Source organism: Aspergillus pseudotamarii (genome assembly GCF_009193445.1).
Source record: "Aspergillus pseudotamarii strain CBS 117625 unplaced genomic scaffold BDV38scaffold_1, whole genome shotgun sequence".
NCBI lineage: Eukaryota > Fungi > Ascomycota > Eurotiomycetes > Eurotiales > Aspergillaceae > Aspergillus > Aspergillus pseudotamarii.
The window spans coordinates 1,009,060-1,021,969 of record NW_022475015.1 but is presented as its reverse complement, the minus strand read 5'-3'; the positions used below and the strand labels follow the sequence as shown (position 1 = coordinate 1,021,969).

Here is a 12,910-nt window from a genome sequence, read left to right as displayed (position 1 = left end):
GTCGGTGGGACCTTCTCCGCCTACGACACCGCAAACCAACCAACAGGCAATGAAGCATGTGACGCTGTCGGCAAAGCCACGGCTCCGATCAGCGCCACAGCTGCGTTGCCGACCCGAGTAACATTCAGCTGGGTTCGTCGCATAATTTATCTTCATCCCGCTGTTGGCCTCGAGTACTTCGTTGCAGCTGCATTCCTGAAGCAGAGTCGTGCTCTATTCGCCACAACATAATCATTCGTTGGTATTGAGCGCAGTTGTATCGTCATGGCTTCAGCGCGCGGTCCGAGATGGCAGCAATTCTTACAGGAATTGGTGATGGTTGCCGGCACTGTCAGTCAAACTTGATCCCCTGGTGTTGCTTGGACTAACACAATATGCTCAGTCGGCATCTGCCTACTTCCTCATTAGATACCTCCTATCTCGTCTTGATTTCGACCCAGAAAGCCAAAAGAAAGAGGAGCAACGACGTAAGTCGGCTGCTATTCTACGGAGACTCGATGGCGGAGAAGAGTCGGATGAAGATTCACCACGCAGAGAAGGCAAGCGGGGACGGAGACAAAAGCGCGGAGACCTTGCCCTGAACCAATACGAACAAGCGATCGCAATGGATGTTGTTGCCCCAGACGACATTCCCGTATCATTCGAGGATATTGGAGGCTTGGACGAGATCATCGAGGAGCTGAAAGAGTCTGTCATCTACCCACTAACCATGCCTCACCTCTATTCATCTACGTCTTCACTCCTTACTGCCCCGTCGGGTGTTCTGCTGTATGGTCCTCCTGGGTGCGGAAAGACTATGCTTGCCAAAGCGCTTGCTCATGAGAGTGGAGCATGTTTCATTAACCTACACATATCAACTCTGACAGAGAAGTGGTACGGTGATTCGAATAAGTTGGTCAACGCAGTCTTCTCCCTAGCCAGGAAACTGCAGCCTTCCATTGTTTTCATTGACGAGATAGACGCTGTGCTTGGCACGAGGCGGAGTGGGGAGCACGAGGCAAGTGGTATGGTTAAGGCTGAATTCATGACCCATTGGGACGGCCTTACCTCCGCGAACTCGTCGGGTGAACCCCAGCGGGTTGTTGTGATGGGAGCAACAAACCGCATACAGGATATCGACGAAGCCATTCTCAGGCGGATGCCGAAAAAGTTCCCGGTGGTCCTTCCTCCAGCACCACAACGACTTCGAATCCTCAGCCTCGTACTTAAAGATACCAAGGTAGACCGGGAGAACTTTGACCTCGACTACCTTGTCAAAGCCATGGCCGGCATGTCAGGCAGTGATATCAAGGAAGCCTGTCGCGATGCAGCTATGGCACCAGTCCGAGAGCTCATACGTGAGAAAAAGGCTGCTGGTCTCCAAATGAATACTGTCGATCCCAAAGAGGTCCGTGGTCTTCGAACAGAAGACTTCTTCACACGTGCTGGGGGTGTTCGGGTTATCCCCCCGCCTGCACAGCTGCAGGCATCCATAAAGGCTAGCTCGGAGAAAGAATGGAGTACGGAGTCTGAGGCGACATCTGAAGTTGACACACGGCCATCGGCTGACATGGCGGAGCCGCCGGAGTGAACTGTCTGAGTTCGTGAACTTACCGTGTTAGACGTCTGTCTATGTTACTTGTATACAGCACGAAGGGAATGGCGTTCTGTGTTTTTGAGCATATCACCGGATATTTAATGGCTTCGTCGGATATGGCTATCATATGTGGCAATTCCCACCCCATCCTGGTTATGAAGTCCGAATACTGTCCATAGAGTATTTTTGACGGCCCCTCTGTCTGTCGTATTATCTTTAGCGGAATCTCCCAATGGATGAGATGTACGAAGTTTCACTATATATTTGACAGGATAGAGTATATCCGGTGCATAGAGAGGCATTTGTTATGCAGTAAGTCATGGTATTAGGGTTGGCGTAAGCCATTGCACCACAAATGGAGGGAACTCGCCGATCTGCGGCTGGTCGGGCAATACGGTACCGTACATCACTCAGCGGTGGCCAACTGGAGGCAGAATAGCAACCTAGGTATGGGTATGATAAGAACATGACAAGTTCGACTGGGAAAGGATCACCTCTTGCCGATCGAATATTCCGAGGACAATTTTTGTTCTTTTTCTTTCACGCCGCTTCCTAGGTTTCTCTACTTTTTTTTAACCTTTTCCTTTTCTTATTTTTTTGGGGGGGTTTTCACTCCCTTTCTCTTAATTTTTCCCCTTGGCAGAGTCCTGAATGACCTATCTAATCTCAGCGGGCGCCTTACAGTCCCCATTTTCTTAACGTTTTACATAAGACTTGGACCCGCCCCACCGTGAGTGGACGACGTCTGGACTTGCTAGACTTGCTACTAAACTCGGGGGCAGTCGTCATCACAAAGGAGGTTAAACCCACTAATTTACCCTCTTCCCTGCCGCATCCCGCGCCCCAACTAACTAATCCGCAACCCCCCCAATACTCCCTGCTCAGCTTTCGATTGTTTCCCCAGTTCGATGTCCCTGATTCTCTGGACTGTGCGTCATACCGGACTTCAATCCACGGTGTGAAGATCGTCATTTATTGGACGGATTGTTGAATTTCACTTACCCTAGCACGCTAGAACGCCGCTTAAGGACACGGATGCGATAGGGACGGAGACTGGATGACGAACGTTGTGCTATAGGGCCTTCCCATGGCGCTTTGCGTTTGGCGATCATTCACCCAGAGTTTCTTTCCCTTAGGAGAGCTGATGACATTCTCTTCCCTCGGATATAATCGTGATTATCGTCGTCAGGGATGAGTTCCAGCACCAGCTTTGCCGACACCCTCAGTCCTGGGACAAATGGTACGAACGCCTCCCGCAGGTCCACCTCAACCGTGCGATCACGCCCTCGCCGTTTGGTATCGTTTACCGATGATGACGAAAGTGATAATGGAAGGCAGCTGGAACCCTCTGGGTTGTCCACCACCCTGTCCTCGGACCTCCCAGTGCCTCGGTCTCGCGGTGCCACCCCGTCACCCTACACCTCCCGCGGAGATTCGCCAATGCCCATGAGACATCCTTCCCGTGTGATATCTTCGCCTGGCCGCGGTGCGAGCACCTCGTTAGGTGGATTCAGCTATACTGGCAAGAATCAAGTTAACTTCGCGGAGTCGTCGCGAGCCGCTGTTGACTTTCTGGATGCGTCTTGGTCATCGTTACAGAGCTTGGCCTCATCGGTTTTGGGAAGTGATACTGCACGGCCCGCCACCAATGGAGCGGCACGGACACACGCCAGGAAGCCCTCGCGCCCCGATTCATACATGGGAAATCCGTCGCGGAACGTGACACCCTCGTCGTGGGGCCCGGCAGCACCGTCTACCTCTGCAATTGGTGCTGGAACTAAGGAAGAACGGCAAGCTTTTGTTCAGGCAAAGAAAAGGGAAGCGTTGTTACTAGCGGATACAGAGACGAATGGAAGTCATAATACGAAACACAAACGACGCGATTCTAGTGATCGAACGGGGCATTTGACAGCAGGTTCGAACCAAGACGAGGAAGCTCTGGCGTACGTACATCATGTCCAGCCGACGGACAGTATAACGGGGGTAACGATACGCTACGGTTGTCAGCCTGCGATATTCAGGAAGGCGAATGGATTTTGGCCCAGTGATAGTATTCAAGGTCGGAAGACAGTTCTTTTACCAGTTGATTCTTGCTCAGTCAAAGGACGACCCATTCGGCATGACCTTAACCTGGTGGACGCTGAGAGTTCCAGGCGTGACTATCTGGAAGATCCAAGTGGGAGCTCAATAGCTCCGAGTACGGTTTCAGGGCCTCGCGAACAATCTGAATCAAATCCGGATGCTCCCTCAGAGGTGGAAGCTGACCAAATATGGAAACACGAGTCCTGGGTCCAGATTGACGGCTTCTCTGCGCCTATAGAGATTGGCCGTGTCCCGCGCAGGGCGTTAGGCTTCTTTCCGCGCTCAAGACGGAAGTCTGTTTCCTATACTGATTCCGAGTGTCCTTCATTCTCTGGGCGCGAGAGGACGCCAACATTATCCTCGACTTCATCAGCTATTGAACCTCAGACTTCGCGCGATACACGCATAACCGGAAATAGACCTCACGCGGACTCGTCAGGGTCACGAGCATCAGCCAAATCTAAGCCTGCCGTGCGTCATCAACGTCAACGCAGCAATATACAATTAGCCGGGCCGGGAGTTGGCACCCTTGATCGTGACACAATGGCTCCTGGGCCGGCTCTCGACGGTTTGAGTAAATTCTTTGCCCAGCATCTACCGAACCTTGCCCCCGCTCCTACTCCACCGAAATTTCAAGATTCTACCGAGTATACGACAGATGCTGTGTCCAACACTCCCACCGGCTTGGATAATATAGGCGGTGCAGTCGAGGGTTGGGTTAGGAAGATGACCAGCCGAGCAAAGGCTGGGTTTAACGAACTGCAGCAGAGCACACAAGGCCACCAAATAAATGGCACAGCCAGTCGACCTTCAAGGCGAGGGGTGGGAGACCTGATTGAGCTTAATGATGGATTAGAATCTCGCGACAGCTCAAAGATACTGAGGCCTGAGTTCAATCGATCCGGAACAAGTCTTCACGACGGGAGCTCAGTGAGAGGCCGTTTCCATAGTCCTTCAGCAGGGACGAGCAGGACTCGTGCTGCTGGGGACAGGTTCAAGGACGATTGATGTCGAGTATAATATTGCTACATGCTTAAACCTTGAAGGCCAAGTAGCCTTTTTTTTTTTTTTTTTTTTCCCCTCTCTTTCCCCTTTTCAAACATTTTTTCTATCCTATTTTGGCAATCCGTTCGGGCAGCGGCAACGATAGGAACCAGATAAGTTTTGTGGGTCTTTGTGATATAACATACCTGACCTTCCATGTACGCTTTATAGCATAGCGCGGCGCAACAGGATTATACTGTTGGCGAGTTGAGACGTTGTAATTGGTCCTCGGATTATACAATTGGCTATTAGGATTGGTGTCTTTGCTGTGCTCATTTATTCTTTATTTAGCAACTTAGATTTTCTTTGTGTTGATGTATGGGGGGACATTCGGGGTATTAAGCATAACTCAATTCACTTGTCCATACAAACTGGGTCAGAAGCACCGTGATTCTGCCGCATTAGACCGCCTGATGTAGGTTGCCATCTGCTTAAGGATAGCGCTGGTTGGGCTTGATCGGTCCCGGAGGGAAACAAGCCCAGGAGAATCTGAGACCCTTAGCTTTATTGTCATTGGTGTCTGATAAATATCTGGTCATGGTTGATTTAATATCTTGGATGTCCGAGTAACCGTGTTTGGTGTTGTCTTAACGCACCAATACATAATCTTAACACCGTCATTCCTCATCAAAAGGCTACGCTTTCACTCCTTTGGTGTACCACTACAACGTTGGAGTCAGATATCGAAAAGCTGCAGGGGGAGGAGGAGGACCTGCCACTTGACCTAGACTATCCCCAGCAGTGAATAGAGCTTTTTGTGTTATTGTGCAGCAATCGTGGAGATATCGAGGACATTGTCATATCACCTTGGTCTAGGTCGGTCAGAGACCCGCGAGCCTGGAGACGTAAACAAATGGGTACACGGCAGCTTCAACGTTTGCATTCCGGTTATATCAATAAACAGGGTCAGCAACCAGAGAAGCGAGATCTCATTAAGTTCCCGTTACCGGCCAAGCTAGGGGAATCCAAATACCCTAGTGACGTGAACGAAAAGCTCGTTGCGAAGCTGCAACTTACATTTGGATAAAAGAGCATTGCCCAGAGCTTCCGATGCCTCATATATGTGGCTTTAGACTTCTGGTGGCCAAAGTGCATCGGGGTTCAACTGATCACCACTATGTCTTTTCCAAGACTATTTCTAACACTATGCGGTCTACGAAACTGAGAATACCCCTCTCTGACAACTAGGATCATTCGGTCCTTCATACGATACATATCGTGGCTCTTGGGTCTACTCTGCTGTGTAACTATGTTTGCCATCGTCGTCTAATTATGCTGGAAAGCGGATACCTGCTCATGGATTACGTTTGGTAACTCAGATATACAAATGCTATCAGAGACCTGCGACGAGGACCATCATTATCAAAGACAAGAGGATCAACCTCTTCAGGGGCTTGTCCCGCATTATGCTTTCCTTGAGCCAGACCACTACCTCGTATAGGATCTTGGACAGTAGACCAGGATGGCGCCTTGCGACTCCCGAACCGCCCTCGTACTCTTCGACTTTATCAATTAGCGAACAGTGCATTCCCACCAATATCGGCCGGATACTGGCACATCCAGCAACGGACGCATACTGTCTTGATCTTCTGGCTTGCCACGATAGCCGAATCCGACATCAGCCAAACTCACACAGGGATGAAGATGACGGTCGAGCACAGATGGCAAGATTAACTATCATGCGGGGCACTTCTACCCCGTTTTACTGAATAGTTTGATCCTGACATGGTACTTAGACACAACATTCGTGGCATGTAGCGTGAAACCCACCGTGTCAATCTGCCTCCCTCGAAGGTTGTATCGTATTGGGCTGTAGACACGGAGGTCAAAGCTGCCAAGCTCCGAGGTACGGAAGAGATTTTACTGAGAATGTTGCATCAGCGATTTGAGGAAGCCGCCGTTAGATTTGACGATGAGATCAGCGGGACCCTTGATATGCTCACTTCGTCATTCTTCCTTTATATGCTCTGCCATTTCTGTCTTCCGGTTATAGCCCCCTACGCCCAAGATGAGAGTCTGGTCCTGCGGGGTTGATGGTTCCTTGGATCAAATATTGCATGATAATTGTAGTAAGGGTTCTAAAATGGGACGATGATGCACTCGCAATATCCACGCGGCACCTAACTTAGGCTCCCTAACATGGCGTTCCTTCACCGGCTCTTCAACACTATGGGGCTTCTTGAGTCTCGTCCTGCCACAAAAGGCTATGGCAATGAATACTTAGTAGGGTAACTATATCAGCTTGACCCACTAGCTGTTAACGATATGTCTGGATTGCTGAAAGCCAGCCCGGCGGGGGCACTACCCCACACTATTTCCCGGAGAATTTCTTCGTATTAAGCATAGATTTCCCCGTCAATCATGTTCCCGCTTCCATGTATCATAGCGCAAGGATGTTGATATATAAAAGTATATGTTGAAGAGGTGAGTATGGAAGTAAGGCTGTAATCCACCCTAACCGTCATCATGGTGCTCACTCACCTCATTTTTCTGGCTACTACTACAGCGAAGTTCGTAGCTGCACTGCCTTTGGACAGTAACACGCCGCCATTGCCTCCCTCAGATGTGCACTTCAACGTTCAGCAAGCGGCTGCAGATGCCGTGCCTTTGAATAAACAGCTGATGGGGCTGTCCATTGAGTAAGCCTCTGTTTCCATCTTCCACTGAATAAGACACTAACCGACCATCGCTTTAGATTTGGGAACGCAGTCGACTATTTTGGCGACGTGGACAATCCCAATGCCTTTTCGAAACAACTTCTACAGAACGTCGTCGATCGGTCTCAAAATCCGGCTGTCCTACGCATAGGTGGCAATACTCAAGATCGAGCTAGCTTTTGCGAGAACTGTACCCAGACAATGAGTAGCCTCGTGCTAAACGACCCGAACGACCCCAAGGGGACCGAGGCAGTCAAGGTCACGTTCAACAAGAACTTATTCAATGTCCTGACGGACAACGTGCCAGCGGGAACTCCGATCATTTTCGGGCTCAATTTTCGCAACAGTATGTATTTGTTCTTCCTGATTTATGGGATGCTGACAGTTCTCACCACCCCACAGACAGCTACAGCCTGGCTCAAGCTGAGATCGATGGTGCCTTCAAGTACCTCAACCAAGATGTGGTTATGGCGTACGAACTAGGCAATGAAGTGAACCTCTATGGAGACTTTCGACCGCCAGACTACGACGTGAATGATTATGCCAGTCAAATGCGTGAATGGATACCACGTCTCAGGGCTCGCTCGTCGGCTGCTTCGAGCTTCCAGTTCCCATCATTTGCAGGCCCGGAATTATTCAAGCCGGATATGAGTATCTCGGAACTAGTGAGATTGGGCGTACCACAGTCCATTCCCGGAATTGAATACTTCTCTGTCCATGGCTATCCTTGGAATATATGCACGGGTATGTTTCCTCATGGTCTTGTTCTATCGTTATTTTCCATTTCCCGTTATTATTCCGATTCTCACCTATCTCCGGATCTAAACAGACAAAGACGCAGCTAAAGTCGACCTAAGAAACCTCCTCGACCACCAACAAACCCTAGACCTCCTTGATCAATATAGCAGCCAAATATCCGCCGCAAAGCCACTCGGAAAGATGATGCACATGGGCGAAACCGGCTCGGTTGCATGCCACGGAAAGGACGGGGTATCAAATACGCTTGGAGCAGCACTCTGGCAATTGGACTACGCACTCAGCGGAGCCACAGCTGGAATTGATCGTTTCTTCTTCCATAATGGTAAAGGCGACTTCTACTATTCTACCTGGGAGCCATTGCCGACGGAGACATCGCCAGTTCCCCATATTAACCCTACGTGAGTTTCCTGTACTGTCCACTTTAGATATGTTGTGTTTTGCCTATGACTGACGCACAGGGGGAAAATAGATACTATAGCATGCTCTTCATTGCGGATCTCGTAGCAGATCTCAATGCTCCCAGGGTTGCGCCAATCCCATCGCTTGATTCTAGTTCCGCTGTGCATTTTGCTATTTACGACAATGATGAGATCCAGAAGCTTGTTCTCCTGAATATGGATTATTTTAACGAGACAACTCCCCGATCGAGTAAGGAGTTCAACGTTGCCTCTAGTCTTGGGTCCAAGTTCAAGGTCAGACGCTTGACGGGCCAAAGTTCCGATGCAAGAACTGGCGTGACCTGGGCTGGTCAGAGTGTTGATGGGAGCGGTGGGATCACAGGCGACTTGAACATTGAGAGTGTCTCGACTGGTATCGTAACCCTGCTTGCTTCGGAGGCTGTCATAGTAGAACGGGGGTGATCCTAGGACCTACTGGATAACAGGAATGCAAATAAGCTAGGCAATACAAGATCATCCAACCGGATATTCTTAGGATGGTTAACTAGTGTTGATAATTTACCCGGTACTGATCTATCTTGAACTACAATCAACTTGTTAGGATATTACTAATTATAGCATACCTTGGCTGAACTAGTATACAATTCTGGTAGCTCAATAATAGAGGCCTAAATACCCACCCGAAGCCGTAAGTCGGAGCGGAGATGATTTCTTACTCAACACGGGTATTGTCGTAACGCACCACGCTAACCGTAGGAATAGGAATAGCCTTTCAGATCTGGGTCGCCTGATTCTTGGCCCTAGGTGTGACATCGACTTTTACTTTTCGGTATGCGGCAGTAGCCGATATAAGATGCTTTTGATTGGGAAGCTCGGCATCCCTCCTTAGGGCGCCTGAAAGGCCACGGGTGGCCTTAAACGGCCATGGGTGGTTTTTAAACGCCCAGCCAGGACTTTAGAACCTTGAGAAATCCCCAACTTCGTCTCAGTTCGTCCTCTTTCAAGATATACTCAAATCCCGCTAATCCCGTTGAATCTCTACACAATATGCCTCGTGAAACCATCGAATTCCAAACGGCCGACCATGTCACCTTGCGAGGCTGGTTCTTCCGTCCTTCAGGGGAGGCATCGGAAACAAAGCTGCCCTGCCTGGTTATGTCTCATGGATTTTCCGCTCTGAAAGAAATGGGAATGGACACGTTTGCGGAATATTTCACTCAAAATCTGCCCATCAGCTGTCTAGTATATGATAACCGAGGATTTGGTGACAGTGATACGAAGGCAGGCCAGCCGCGTCATGAGATCCTCCCTAGTCAACAGACAAGCGACATATCAGACGCCATCACCTACGCACAATCGCGAGCCGACGTTGATCCCGACCGCATTGGCATCTGGGGAAGTTCTTACAGCGGGGGACATGTGCTGTGGGTTGGAGCAGTTGACCGGCGAGTTAAGGTGGTGCTCTCCCATGTGCCGTTTGCAGATGGGTGGGCAAATATGAATCGACTCATACGGTCTGACATGATGGAGGGAGTAAACAAAATGTTTCAGGAAGGTATGAAAGTCACCTTAGGGGGCAGCTAGTGCTTAACATTTTCTCTGATTGTTACTCTAGATAGATTGGCCCGAGCCGCAGGAAAGCCTGCTGCGACGATGAAAGTGGTGGATAGCGATCCCTTGAAACCATCTGCACTCCCGACTCCAGATAGCTATCAGTTCTTTACTGCGTGGGAAGCGAAGTCAAACTGGAAAAATGAGATCACTCTGAAAAGGTAATTTCACAACATTCAATCAATCCACACAACCTGACCCCCCTGACGCTAACCTCTCTGATCCAGCCTCGAGGCTGCTCGTGAGTATTTTCCTTCGGCACATATCCACCGGATCGCACCAACCCCGCTGTTGATGACTGTGGCGGAGAATGATGTCATTACTCCAGTTGATCTTGCTCTGGAGGCGTATTCTCGGGCCCGAGAGCCAAAGAAATTGCAGTTCTCTCCAGGAGGTCACTTTGATGGCTACACTGGTAAAGGCTTCGAACGCAATGCAACGGTCCAAGCAGAATTTCTGAAAGAACATTTGGTTGGATAGCTTCCTGTCATCATAGGTTTCTTGACTGATATTAGTGGGAATATAGTGTAATGCGTCTCTTTTGTAGAAGACCTAAGGCTCTGCTACTGAAACAACTCAGAAGGGCTGGATAACAGAGTAAACAAAGAAGATTACTATTCCTGAGCAGGCCATAGTAGAGCACGTAAGATACATGCAGTAATATCCAAGTTCAGATTGGCAGACGTCTATTTACAAAGAAGTGATTCTGGACCACTCATAGCCCCATACCACCATGATACAGTAGCTATTTTTATACGGTCCCTATGCCAAAAAGTAGAAGGTCCAAAGAAAAGAAAGTATCGAGTGATACAGCACAGCACCATAGATACTATGTCGATGGCACCAAAGATGTGTCTGTTCGACTTGGATAAGAAAAGCTCCAATGAGTATCAGGTGGACCAAAGCTTCGACGCCGTAGAGAACAGACAACCTCACGAGAAGGACCATATCTCCCAAGTCAGGGCAATGCCGCCAAAGGCCCACAAGTTCTAATGAGTCAACAACGACCAGTGAGAAAACAATTTCTCTTCAGCTGGCATTTCTGGTGAAGAAAGTCCACAACGCCACTGCTAGACCTGCAGACTAAGAGATACTCTCATTGATGATCTCTTTAGATAGCCTTTTTTAATTAAGCATCTCGATTGGTGCGCTCGGGCATACAGAATAGTCCGTGCGGATATCCTACGATTTAAATCTGACGGAGAGATTGGATCTACAGCAGCAATTAGTCTGCCAAGAATAAGGCCACCTCCATCGTCTATGTACGTTGGATACCACAGTAGTACCCCCAGAGCCTGACCTACAGCGTCGGGAGGTCTTCGGGTTTTGGGCCCCTGGCGATTTCTAACGCATACGGTTTCCCTGATATTTCATGTACTATACTTCTGCCTCGACCACAGCCTGAACCCGGTGAGGCATTGTCTTTGAACAGACGTACTAAAAGGTAAGCCCTAATATTCAACCAGGCGTGACGTGCAGAATATCTAATATGTTGCTGAGTCTGCTTGTTCACTGGTGGTTGTTGAGGCTACAATCATGAATATCATATCTTGCTTCACAAGAACCTAAAGCTTCTATTCGCAAACATAACGCTATAGTATACTATCGTTAAGATAAAATTCCAGCACTATGCACCATTGACAGCATCGAACATCACAAGCTTGATATCGTAGTTCAGCTCAAGACTAGCATGAGGGTCGTTATTGCGGGGAGCAAATTCCACCACGAGAGAATCCTTGACCGCGAAGACGGAGTCGTTGTCCAGGTATTTATCTTCACGATCGAAGATTTGTGTCGTGAGAGGACGGTAGCCATCGTGCGTGGCCTGGATATTTGGCATTAGAGTTGTAAATAAAAGAATGGAGGGAACGTACAATGATGTGAATGTGAGCTGGCCGGAAGGGATGCCGATCCATCAGCTCGAGGAGCTTGCCTCCCGGTCCTATTATCGTCAGTCACCAAACATAAACCCGGCATAACCAGTATATACCTCCCCTCTGGAGAGGGAGATTGAGAAATATATACCATCACTGGGGACAGGATAGGGCGTCGGCCTCAAACAGTAAAAAGAATATCTACCGTCCGCATCCGTCTTGAATTTACCCCGTAGATTAAACTCCTCCTGCTCGGGGTCTTGCTGCTCATACAGCCCATTGGTCGAGGCCAGCCACACTTCAACCGTCGCCTCAACGAGCGGCTTCTTACTCGCGAAATCCAGTACCTGCCCATGCATAAATACCATCTCCCCATTGGCTGGCTTCGTCTTAACAATATCCTCCCCATTCTGGCGCCATGGCGTGTCAGCACGGAAAAACGGGCCCAGTATAGCAGTAGCAGTTGGTGCATCTTTAGCTTCTCCGGCGAGCGTGAAAGTGATTTCATCGATGAGGCTTTTCCCCCCTCATCAGTCATCAGTTAACCCAGTAATTCCTGTTATATAACATTTGCCAGATAATATATATTAGTTACGTTGGGGGGGGGAAAGGAATAAGATATACCTCTCCAATCCAATCACATCACACAGCAGCTGTCCCTCATTCCGCTTGTCGTCGCTCATCTGCCCGGCCCAGTTGAGCAGCTTTACGCCCGCCATCCACTCGTCCACTGTGAGCTCATTCTCGCGCGCAAAGTCGTGCACATGTTTGATGAGCCCTGTCATTAGCTGACGCAGACGTGGCGAGGTCTTGGGACCCATCGCGTTGATGACATTGTTGGTGAAGTTGGGGTCAAAGCGGTGCGTTGCCATATTGAGTGCTGAAGCGGATGTGGGTGGGGTCAAGTTG

General features: G+C 49.3%; 6 protein-coding genes across 6 annotated transcripts; 5 read left to right on the top strand and 1 right to left on the bottom strand.

The window, feature by feature from the left end:
• Positions 1-125: 125 nt before the first annotated feature.
• On the top strand, positions 126-1,856 carry BDV38DRAFT_232169 (protein-degrading AAA family ATPase MSP1). The gene is made up of 2 exons (XM_032053021.1): positions 126-330; positions 383-1,856. The coding sequence occupies exons 1-2, from the start codon at positions 265-267 to the stop codon at positions 1,568-1,570; spliced, it is 1,254 nt and encodes a 417-aa protein (XP_031919947.1). The 5' UTR covers positions 126-264; the 3' UTR covers positions 1,571-1,856.
• Positions 1,857-2,018: 162 nt separating this feature from the next.
• BDV38DRAFT_232168 (putative LysM domain protein) lies at positions 2,019-4,731 on the top strand. Its single transcript, XM_032053020.1, has 2 exons — positions 2,019-2,306; positions 2,359-4,731. Exon 2 carries the CDS (start codon positions 2,768-2,770, stop codon positions 4,664-4,666), a length of 1,899 nt encoding a protein of 632 aa, XP_031919946.1. The 5' UTR covers positions 2,019-2,306; positions 2,359-2,767; the 3' UTR covers positions 4,667-4,731.
• Positions 4,732-5,953: 1,222 nt separating this feature from the next.
• BDV38DRAFT_3756 (uncharacterized protein) lies at positions 5,954-6,491 on the top strand. The gene has a single exon (XM_032063252.1). It carries the CDS (start codon positions 6,109-6,111, stop codon positions 6,409-6,411), a length of 303 nt encoding a protein of 100 aa, XP_031919945.1. The 5' UTR covers positions 5,954-6,108; the 3' UTR covers positions 6,412-6,491.
• Positions 6,492-7,168: 677 nt separating this feature from the next.
• On the top strand, positions 7,169-8,978 carry BDV38DRAFT_289694 (glycosyl hydrolase family 79 C-terminal domain-containing protein; the record flags this gene model as incomplete). Its single annotated transcript, XM_032061319.1, has 5 exons — positions 7,169-7,341; positions 7,398-7,705; positions 7,762-8,103; positions 8,189-8,516; positions 8,597-8,978. The coding sequence occupies 5 exons, from the start codon at positions 7,169-7,171 to the stop codon at positions 8,976-8,978; spliced, it is 1,533 nt and encodes a 510-aa protein (XP_031919944.1).
• Positions 8,979-9,315: 337 nt separating this feature from the next.
• Positions 9,316-10,725, top strand: BDV38DRAFT_232162 (alpha/beta hydrolase). The gene is made up of 3 exons (XM_032053019.1): positions 9,316-10,071; positions 10,132-10,288; positions 10,355-10,725. Exons 1-3 carry the CDS (start codon positions 9,564-9,566, stop codon positions 10,605-10,607), a joined length of 918 nt encoding a protein of 305 aa, XP_031919943.1. The 5' UTR covers positions 9,316-9,563; the 3' UTR covers positions 10,608-10,725.
• An 896-nt stretch (positions 10,726-11,621) lies between these two features.
• BDV38DRAFT_289692 (intradiol ring-cleavage dioxygenase) lies at positions 11,622-12,873 on the bottom strand (the record flags this gene model as incomplete). Its single annotated transcript, XM_032061318.1, has 4 exons — positions 11,622-11,952; positions 12,002-12,069; positions 12,153-12,517; positions 12,626-12,873. The coding sequence occupies 4 exons, from the start codon at positions 12,871-12,873 to the stop codon at positions 11,755-11,757; spliced, it is 879 nt and encodes a 292-aa protein (XP_031919942.1). The 3' UTR covers positions 11,622-11,754.
• Between the last annotated feature and the right edge of the window lie 37 nt (positions 12,874-12,910).